Consider the following 11,311-nt stretch of genomic DNA (forward strand, 5'->3'; position numbering starts at 1 on the left):
TCCCAGGCAGTTTAGTTTTAACTTCAGAAGTAAAGGCAGGGGTCTGTTTTTTCACGGCCATGTTATGCATGTGGTGGTGTTCAGTGGGAGGTGTGAATTATAAGCTTATCAAGGAGGTTTCTTCAGAAAGGCTCCAGCAATCCTTCTTTATGTCTAAATCCTGTAATTGCTGCCTGTAGTCTGGAAGATGTGCAGACATTTCAGGGGCTTCACACACCTTGAATGGAATAGTTTGCTGTCTTACCCGCCCCTTTCTTTTTTCTTCTCGCTTTGTTAGAAAACATTCACATTGCCATTATTTAGTGTTTCTCTTTTATTTATAGCAGCTGAGTATTTCACACTGCAGTATTTGTTTGTGTTTGTGTTTGTGCATCTGCAATTAATTTGCAGAGCGGAGACAGTTTTTGTGTGGGATTAGAACTTCTTTTGGTCCTTGATCATTTTCCTACATTTGCACTCCCATGTGCTCCACTGGAATGCAAGTATTCTAAGCACTGGCCAGCTGAAGACAAAACCTCCATTGGAGGTGGGTTTGGTGACAGGGTGGTGCAGACTGAGTGGAGTGCCCTGTCTTCATTTTTGGGTGCTAGCCCTTGGGAACTGGATAAATCAATGGCCCTTACTAATAAACAGCAGTCTAATGGGTGTATGTAACAGTTGTCTGTTTGGTAAGCAATGGGGTAAGTTCATGCATTAAGAAAAATAAATAAAAAAAATTGCTTGCAAACAGTGTACAGCCAAACCAGCATTGTTTTTTTGCAGGAGGTAGTCTTTGCTGCAAGGTTAAGCCTATACTATCGAAGTTACTGTATTTAAGTGGATGTGGTTGACAGCAACAGGCTGACTGCAACCAAGCTAATCTACGTAGGATGCTGAAGTTGCCTATTACAGAAACACAGTTTGTTGCTTTTGAAATTCCTTAGGTTACCAGTTGCCTGTTTTAATGCAAAGGTCAGCTTTGTGGTCTTGCGTGACAACTCAGTCACATGGATTGCAGATGGACAGACAAAATTGTCTTATTATAGAGTAAAATTGAAAATACTACTCTATAAATAAACAGTGCTCTTTTTTTTGATGAGTCATTTCGAAATGCAGTTGCATAGTAGTTTCAAAAGGTGTTTGCAAAGTTGTGTGTGTTTTTTTTTTTTAATAAAAGAAAGCAGCTGTTCGTTGCAAGAAATGTCGGTGTATGATCCTGGCTTTAAGCTCTTTCCTGGTGTTTGCCTCAATTATTATAAAAGGGGTCGACTCTGCGTTGTCTGACTTGCTGGCAGTGGGATTGCGCTGATCCCTGAAGAACCGCAGTCCTGCGGCAAACAGATGTTTTGCCGTTATCCAACACACTTGTTCCGCAGTCTAATGAGGCTTTTAAAACTGAAAAGAAAAAGTTTGATCATATCCTCCCCCCCCCCCCCCCCCCCCCTGCTTTTTAACAGCCACATTAGCAGGTTTGCAGTTCGTAACACAGACCTTTTAGCAGTTTATAGTTCATGCCAAAACCCTTCTGGCATATTGGTAGTTAAGTCTGCTTTTTAAAAGAAAGTCAGTAAATGAAGGGCTTTTCCCAGCAGTAAGTTTGTAATTTTATTTATTTTACTACACAAGCCCCGGACTTTGTTTTCAAAGTAATTCATCATCATTATTATTATTTTTAAAGGTAAAATTAGTGAGGTGTATTCCAGCCTTATTATATTGATGCCTTTGGGGAACAGGGGATTAAGGCAGCTATAATGAGGTGAAGTTTATATTAAACATAGTTGTGTATGGCTTAACATCAGATGGAAGGCTATAGTTGCCTTCCATCTGATGTAGCTGAGCTTTGTCAGGTGGGCTGAGCATAGTAATAGAGCAGTTATGGATGAACCCGCTCTCCAAGTTTGTAATTGAGTCTGATCTGCATCAATTCATTTCCTTAAAGATTTAATTACACGTTAATTGGCTACAAAGGAGGCCAAATGATCACACGCCATACTATAGGTTTCTTAACTAACTAACTCGAGTGCCGAGCCTTTTTAATAATGGTTTCACAGGGCTTAATCCATACCTTCCGCCTCCTGCCTTCCACGCCTTTCATTCTCATCAGAGACCTTGATGTTTCAATACAGGTTTACAAGCCTCCAGAGCATTCCCTCTCTTAATGGGATACACATTTCTAAGCCTCCAGTTAAATTAGGAAGTTTTTTTTGTTGTTGTTGTTGTGTTGATCGATTTCAAAGGGATTCAATCCTGTCCCTCACACCACTTGTTTGTGGATGTAGGCGTGACCCAACAGTAGTTTTGAAAACGCTGATTTAAAGGTGCATATGGAAAATCAGTTTGCATCCCAAGTGATCCAATCCGATCCTGCTGGACCAGGGAAACAAATGCTTAGCTCCTTATTGAAACATGGCTTAAGTTATGACGAATGGCCTTTTAACTTTTTTATGCCTGCTGTGCTTAAGTTAGCCTTTCAGCACACGTTGGGGCTTTAGACTAAAAGGAAAACATTTGTATTTTAGTGAACTAACTAATTTGTAACATTTACCTTTCAGCTAAATCGTTGTTTGGCTACCCGACTCATCCTTGTGGGCACTGTTTTTTATTTTAAATGAAAGAGAGGAGTAGATTGCTATTCAAATACACAGAGGCTATTTCAATCGACAAGTTCTACCCCCAAGCAATTCATCTTTTGCCAAAGAGCGTGTGATAACTCCCTGGTTTAATACAATCCAGTGACATGTGGATCACTAATGAATGCTGCCATTGTATCCTCAACGTGTCTTATCAAATGCTTTTTTCAAATCATCAGTCGGCAATATGGAAAATGATGTAAAAATTGTCTGATTTTGTGGCCGTTAACATTTTGGAAGGTCTTGTATCCAAACAAACATGAGGTAAAAGAGACCGCTTCTTTCTTTCCTGTGCTGTGCAGTATTTATAAAATACATTACTGTTTACTGTGTCATTACATTAGTGTATTTATTAAACAAATACTGGTATCGTTTTTTTTTCGGGGGGGGGGGGGTGGGGTGGGTTCAAAATGGCTTTATTAAAACTAAATGACCAGGAAATGATTCAGTGTGGGCAGCTATTGTCTAAGGCTTCCCCAATATGCAGCTCCCCAGCCCAGTATGCAGGTGAACCCTGTCCTTGTACACAGCCCAGCAGTTAAGATTGTTTACAAAACCTGGATGATCTGATACCACCACTTATTTATTTATTTATTTATTTATTTTTCTCTCTCTCAGCAGACGTCTTCCGCGGCAAATCGAATGCTGGAGTCCCAGAGTATAAACGAGCTGAAAGCTGAGATTGTCTCTTTGAAAGGACTACTCCTAAGCAGGTGCGAACAACGTGGTAACTTCTGCATTCAATCAAGTCCTTGATTTTGTTCATTCATGAAAAAAAAAAAAATGGTTCTCTGCCAGTACCAACATGAATCACTCTACATTGGGTAGATAAAGCTATAGCATGTGTGTTTATACCTCTATGGGGAAACCTGTGGAAGCCATCAGATTCTTTCGCACTGCGAAAATGTTTAATTTATACAGTTGAATTATCATAAATATTCATCGGATTCTGTATTATTAATGCAAATTAAGTTTTAAACGGTCATTTACATTTTAAAATATCAAGATTAAAGCTTTTATATGCCACTGTTAGATATTTGCTTGTTTTTACATGTTTATCTAAAAAAAAAAAAATATATATATATATATATATATATATATATATATATATATATATAGATATATATATATAGATATATATATATATATATATATATATATATAATTTTTTTTTTTTGCCACTTTTGCTTAAAACTAATCCAGAGGCTAGTGTGTGTGGTTATTGAACGTAACATCCTTTGCCTGTTATACTGGTTCCCTTAGTGTTTTAAATACATGCATTCCTGTTCATCTGTCTCTTCAGATTGTAAACCATTAAGTGCCCAGGCAGCATAAAAAGTCAAGAGATTTGCTTTCTTAAATCTATACCTTGCATTAAAGATGTAGTGGAAATATACAACATGAATAGCAATAAAGAATCAAGTCGATTTGTGACCTCATTTATTCTGTATCCGATTTAAGTAATTACCATTGATTACCCAGTTCTATTTTACTCAGGATGTCTGAAAAGGATGCACTTGCAAAATCTCGGATGCTGGAAATGAATATGCAGTTTTTTAAGTGTGATGGACTGGAGTGGTTTTCCGGTGGCCTGTGTTGTAACTGCAAACACCTGGCTCAGCAGTGTGAATCTGGCAGTCCTCCAGGTCACTAGAGGGCAGCTCACATAGATAACTTGAGGAAAACATCTCGAGAGCCCATCATTGTTGGAAGGTCCATGCAAGGAGCTCTCAACACTTTTGACTTAGTGGCTCTCACTGTGGCGAAAGGATCTTGCTAGTGGTTTACATTGAAAAAATATAGTGACAGCATTTGAATGTATTTCCAGACCTTCGTCCATAAAGATAGTGCCTTGCCGTTGCCACAGAAGTAAACGAAGTAAAGAACTTTCCCCTTACTCCCAAGAGGGGGGGGGTATTGTCAATTAGGAAGAATTTATTGTTGCTTTGCAGCGTGGCTAAGTGCTTTTAAAACATGGAATAATGGAAGTGTGCAGTTTTGTAATGCAAGAGCCAACAAAGTCGACAAATTAAATTTCTTGATTATGTTTAAGGTGACAATGAATAATGTGTGTGTCATCTTGTTTGTGCAAAGAGATGCAGAGGAGATTGAAATTCCTACAGCTATTTCTTCCTAAAGCCAAACCACAGCCGATTTCTAAAGCCTCACAGGATAACTTTGGGAACTTCTGGAAGTTTAAGCCAGTGTGCTGTTCCCAAGTATCTGGAGTACCGATCAGGCTGCCTTGCCAATAGATTTTGAAATGCATAGGGAAGTGAAGGTACCAGAATTAATAGAACAAGCTGCTGCTTGGAATGCAGAGCTTCCAGAAGTTTCATTTTAAAGAACGTACTTAGAATGAGGAGAAGACCTGCAGAGCCAGGTTTTAAGATGAGATCCATTCAGCATTTTGTTACCGTTACATTTTTTTTTCTTGTGATTTGTGTCACTCATTTTTGGGTATCTTTCCATAAAGAATTCTAATGAAGAATAATGTTTGTACATTGGATCAGTTTGATGGAATTTGTTCTAGTCCAGTTTTTTCATATAAAAAGCCTCTAGAATATCTCAAACTGCTACACAATGTCCTATTTACCTTTTACATTGTGTTTTTTTTATTTTCCCCTCAGAAGACAGTTTCCTTCATCCCCTTCAGCTCCTAAGATCCCCTCCTGGCAGATTCCCGTCAAGCCAGCCACACTGACCAGCTCGCCTTCACTCAACCATAACAGCAGCAGCGACATCTCTCCCGTCAGCAACGAATCCGCTTCCTCCTCCCCCATCAAGGAGAACCACAGCCCTGAGAGGTTGAAGGGGAGCGTCCTGGGTGTGGACAGCGACGTGGGTGTGGACACGGGCCTGGATCTCAAGGACCAGGTGAGGATGGAGGTGCAGGGGGAGGAGGAGAAGAAGGAGGAGGAGGAGGAAGAAGAAGAGGACGACGATGTGAGCCACATCGATGAGGATTGTCTCTCTGTGCAGACGGAAGACCGCCGGGGGGGAGACGGACAGATAAACGAACAGGTGGACAAACTTAGGCGCCCGGAAGGAGCCAGCAATGAGAACGAGGTTGACTAGCTTATACGCACAAATTTTTAGATTGATTTTTTTTTCTCCTTCCTTCGTTTTTATTCCTTTCCTCCACTGATATACCCATGATTATATTAATTTACTGTATAATCTAATACGTCGAAATCTTGATTGTCCAAAACAAGTGTGGCAACAGAACGTAGAATTGTGGTGCCCTATACTTCTGTGTGGTGTATGTTACATTCATTCGCAGTGTTGGTGCAACAATAGTGCATGGCTGGAACAGTAAGTAGTGTGTGGACTTTCTAAACTCGCAGGATTACCTGCTCAAACCAATCAGAGTTCTGTCAACTATTGATGTCTTTATTTTGTTTCCCCACTGTGATAGCAATCGGGGACAGTGTGAGAAACTCATTAGACAATACCTGCAACAGCTAGATTTTCGCTGTTCACCTGGCGGCTGCTTTTTTCAGTATAATAAGTGTGTTAGAGTAGCACTGAGTTCTGAAGACTGTTTGATTTTCTTCTAATGGGCTACGATCTGCAATTCTGCACACCAAAGACTTATCATGTTCACCCATTGCACTTTCGTGTTTTCATGTATCTTTTAGGGATGTCGCCTTTCTGAATTAGCCATGTGGGAAAAGAATAAATAAGGGGAGTGCAGGTTTAGCTAGTGCACAGACAGCTTTGGCTCAGTGCTAGTTCCCATCTGATCCTGTCCCTCTCAACCTGATTTGCTAGTTTGTAGGCAGCAGTGGCATACAGTACTGTCTGTGAGAATTACGAGAATTTTTCATAAACTGAAACGTTTTTCATGGGTCTGAAGCTGAAACCTTGTGGCTACCCATGTCCAAGCAATAGGGGGCGCTCTGGAGCAATACAAGTATTGTTTGCATATAAAGCAGTGGCTGGAGGGGAAAAAAAGAAACCTAACCAACTGAATATTGTATGAATACTTGAACTAATGAAATTACTCATTTATTCAGTTTGACCTCAAGAGGTTTGGTCTAACAAGTATCCGTTCCTCTATTGTGTACTTTTAAAGACCCCCCCGCCCCCCCTCCCGCCCAAAAAAAACAAAAACAAAAGTACTTTCTGGTAAAACTGGAGTTTCACTAAATAATTTGCTTTGAATTTCAGCACCAGGGCTTCAGCCCTGGAAGGCAAATCGCATTTGTTTGTAAAAGCTCACCTGTGAAATGCTTTGGGAAGCACGTCTCGTTTTTATGCTCAGTCGACCCATTGAGCAATTTAGAAACATGACACTTTCTTTTAATGCGTGAAGGTTGATCAGTAATACTGTGAAAAGGGGGGAGGGGAAAGACGACTCGTTTGAATATATCCCAGAAATGAACAAAGTCGCTCAACCAGTAGTTCAGTGTACCATGTGTGTAGCTCACCTTTTCTCTCCTGACCCGATAAAACACACTATGACAGGAAATTGCAGTTTATGAACAGTTCACGTAGTGTTTGTCTTTTATTTTAATCCCTGTTATATAGGTCAGTTTAACAAGGGTGTTATTACAATGCACTGCTTCCTAAGGCAAGATGTTTGTTTTTAGAAGATGAACTTCGAACTTTATGAACTACTTTTCCAGACTTATATTATTCGATACCTATTAGATTGTGAGGAGTTCCCCTGAACTACAAACCAAAGCCTATAGATTACCCCCAATTCCTATACAGAGATACTTTGTTGTAATGTTCCGTATATAACACGCACACCTTTTCACAGCATTTATTATTCTGTTGTGTGTTATACACTAATGTGTGGTTCATACAGATTACAGTAAGAACACATTTATAGTATTCAATAACATACCTTTCAAACATGCATTTTATAAAAATAAATTATTAAGTGAATGCTACAAAAAATGTGTGGTGCACATTATATTCATTATATACAGGTGTGTGTTGTAAAAAATATATTACGGTATTTTAAAGTCTGATTCTTGCCACCATGGTCATATTAGTCACTACTAATGCAAACAATTGCCTACTGTCGTCTTTGCAGTCACCGGTCCTAACCTCCATCTCTGAGATCAATTGTTAGGCCTAAAAACGTCTGATATTGCTGCTTTATTTCTACGGTTTCCACGGTGACCCTGGTGTTTGAGCCAATCACATCTGTTGTTATATCACCATCAGTCTCCATTTGAATGGCGAGACAGGGAATGGGGTGACAAAATGAGCTATTTCGTGATTCTTATTGGCTTCAACACCCAGTATCTGAATATGAAGTCCTGTCTTTTTTTTTTTTTTTTAAATAACTTAAAAGTAAAAACTTGATGCCAGGGTGTTGAATAATGGAAGTGGCTGATCAGTATGTCAAATGAAGACCTGCTTGGGTTTACTTCATTGCAAGTAGAGTAAATAAGGAGTAGGGGAAACCTTGTCTCAGTTCTTCTAGTGCCCTTGTCAGGAGAAGGCCAGTTTTGTTGTCTGACCTTCGGAAAACAACTGTTGTAGCTTCACAGGGAGTGAGAGGTTTCAGTGCAGCAAGCCGACCTGTATCCTCTGTCCAAGCCATTTCAAATTTAAGCTAAATTTGTTACCTGTTAAAAGCACTGCATGTTGTGGATATTAAATGTACAATTTCTGCGTCTTACTGTACGGTTCATTACTGAAAACAAATACTGTCAGCTGGTATTGTGACTCTGTATAAACTTCTGATATATATAAAAAAAAATGTATATAATTGTAATAAATCTGGTTTAACACAATATATTAAACATATGGCGTGCAGACTGTTTTGTGTTAAGGTAAACACGGGAGGAAAAAAAAAAAACAACATATGGCTTCAAGTACCATGCTGAGAGATTTTGAATGCAATTATATATGCATATGATTATTTAATCTGTATAAAGTAATTATTGATTCATTCCACAATGATACATAAAAATAAAAATAAAAATCATCAAACCTGCTAAGAGTTAAGTCCATCCCCCCCCCCCCCCCCCCCCCCCCCCCCCCCCCTCACAGAAAACAAACAAATTACCAGTACAGTCAATCGGAATTATAACATGCGTATAAAATCCCAAATTCAATGCATTCCCCGTGGGATCAGGTGGGGAACAGGAAACGGAGGGTTTATAGTCAAACATGATAGGTTGTGTGTGGGTGTTTTTCTTTTTGTTTTCTTTTTCTTCCCGAAATCAAAATGAAAATAAATCCTGGAATCAACATACTGAACTTTGAGAAAAAGCTGTTGAGCATCACGGTAAGGAGTGAATCTATGAATTACACGTAACACACATACACTGTGTGCACCAATACCTTACAGCCCGTTATGTTTTAGTGAGAAACGGCAGCGTGTGTTCTCCTACATTTCCATCCCAGTGCAGTAGTGTTATACAAATGTTTAAATGCATTGTCAAGTTCACAAGTAATCTATTTAAATTCTCTATCTTGGGGATCTGGTGTACAGTATTCAAACTTCCTGACGGTTCGATAACTGCCTTGGTAATCTATTAGCGTTTCCCATGAGCTCAAGCCTACCTGAGATTTATACTGTTGGGGAGGCTGTTATTAATGCACTTTTACATCGTTCAAGGACCTCTGGGATGAACAATCACCATCATAAAGCCCACTTTAATAGGATTTAGACTTTTTTATTTTTTTGTTTTTAGGACTCCTGATTCAAATTCTTGACTTTCTATTGCTCTTAAGGCTGTAGTTGCTGCTGCTGTAAAGAAGATGAGCATAGCCAAGCCCTGTGTAAAGCAAACCCCTCTGAATGGGAGCGGAGGATCATGGGTAGAGCCTGGATGGTCTGTCAGTGTATTAATGGAGGACCCAGCATTAAGGTATGGTTCGGGTTTATAAACGACAAACAGTGTTCAGATTATTTTAAAGTTGTAACCTCATCAATCTGATTGGTAAGTGGAGACACCTTGATAGAAGAATGTATAGATTTTATCCAGAGCCCCTATTGTTCTTAAGAAATTAACACCCTGAGGGATAGGAGGCAGTGTGTCTCTGTAGATTAAGGGACCATCCATAAAGGACGATGCAAAATACAATGTGTTTTTTTCTTTTCTTCCTCTGGTTGTGTCGCATATCATTCCAATGAAAAACATGAGCCAGCTGACTGTTGACCGCAGTGATATTGTTGGTAAGTTGATTTTAAAATTTAAATGTGGTGGAGGGTCCCTTAACAAGGTGCAAAAACCCCCTTACATTCAATACGTTTTGCATCTCAAAGGCAAGAAGTATTGCATTCAGGCTGTAATTTGTATATACATGAGAACCCTGAAAAGATACCTATTCCTGTGGTCTCAGAAAGCCAAGGACGGCGTTTTATTAACAAAAAGAAAAAAAGCAATTTCATCAGTTTGTTCTGCTGTGCAAAAAGTCAAGAGATTTGCCATCAAACTTGTGCAACTAGATTTGTGTTTTTATTACTGTAATTGTACAAAAACAGCTATCTATTGTCCGCATTGCATCACCCGTATTTTGTTTATTGAGATTACGCTGTGCTTGACGTCCTTTTCCACTCGCACGGAAACAGCTTTCGAAATACTTCATACCTGAGCCGAGATGGTGGACGTGTTCTGCACATACCCAGCCCATTTCATCTGTGGTAGATCAGTTTTACACCCCCCCTCGTCCGCGTTGCTTTCACAGGTATTCGCTGCAGCCCGAATAGCAAAAGGAAATAAAACCACGCACTGAAAACAGCAGTAAAAACATCAAAGTCACCTTTTAATGTGCCTCTGTATTTTTATTACCTTCTATTCTTTTCACTGCTTCCTCTGAATGCTAACACGGCATGTGTACATTTTTTTTTGTGCTACCAGTATGAAAGAATTATGTCAAAGCAATTAAATTCTGAAAAAAACATTTTTCATTAGCATTATTTCCTGCAAGTTTATTTATTTATGCATCTGTTTATTTTGTTTTTTAGTTTTCCATACTTTCATTTTGAATAGGGTGAAGCCTGTTTTTTCTGCCACAGCACTGTAGATTCACTCCCTGTTTAGCAGGTACAGAATTACTATCTGATAAAGCCTAAATGTCCTATGTGTGGCAAAATGAGTTTCATGTTTCAGCTGGGCTCCAAATACCTCTTGCACAGTGATGGACTCTAGAGTGTGGTGGCAGGTTAATTGGACCCCAGTCAAAAGGGAAAATAGTCTAAACTGTGTACAGAAGAATGTCAAGGCGATTTGAAAGCAAGTTGTTATGCTTATGAGCTGTAAGAACCATTTCAAGCCTTGCCCCTTTTTTTTAACCCTTTCAGTCCTGAATTATTTTTGTCCCGCTGAATGTGAAATTTAAGTTATAGTATTCAAAAAGGAAGTCCTTTTTATTGAGTATACTTGAGAACAGGACAAAAAAAGATTTTGTACATATACTGGGACAGACTAGGACCTGATTTCCCGACAGCATGTGTCAACATACCAGTTAACAAAGGGTTAAAGACTATCGCAACGATTTTCATGCTGCTTCACACAATTATGTCCTTCCCGAGCGTTTGAACCATCCACTCGGAGCCCCGTCTCCTCAGATACCAGCTTACTAGAGCTCTCTGGACCCAGTAGCACAGTAACATCAGCTTTTTCTTCCTCTTGCACTGTTAAGTGAACAACTTGAAGCCACTCCAAAGAAAACCTTAAAATCACTTCCCAATGACACCAGACTGGGAGCACATTGAGCTTATTAATGTG

General features: G+C 39.3%; 1 protein-coding gene across 5 annotated transcripts in view; it reads left to right on the top strand.

Moving 5' to 3' along the window:
• The window catches only part of LOC131698828 (peroxisomal membrane protein PEX14-like), a 60,316-nt gene extending 51,942 nt beyond the window's left edge, over positions 1 to 8,374 (top strand). For 2 of the 5 annotated variants that reach the window (XM_058993154.1, XM_058993159.1), the window contains exons 8-9: positions 3,228 to 3,322; positions 5,240 to 8,374. In XM_058993154.1, coding sequence (XP_058849137.1) covers positions 3,228 to 3,322; positions 5,240 to 5,687 — 543 coding nt within the window. In that variant the 3' untranslated portion in view covers positions 5,688 to 8,374. The remainder of the gene's footprint in view (positions 1 to 3,227; positions 3,323 to 5,239) is intronic. The other 3 variants (XM_058993157.1, XM_058993158.1, XM_058993156.1) reach the window with 3 other exon arrangements.
• Positions 8,375 to 11,311: the final 2,937 nt, after the last annotated feature.

This window comes from Acipenser ruthenus, chromosome 20, assembly GCF_902713425.1.
Source record: "Acipenser ruthenus chromosome 20, fAciRut3.2 maternal haplotype, whole genome shotgun sequence".
NCBI classification, from domain to species: Eukaryota; Metazoa; Chordata; class Actinopteri; order Acipenseriformes; family Acipenseridae; genus Acipenser; species Acipenser ruthenus.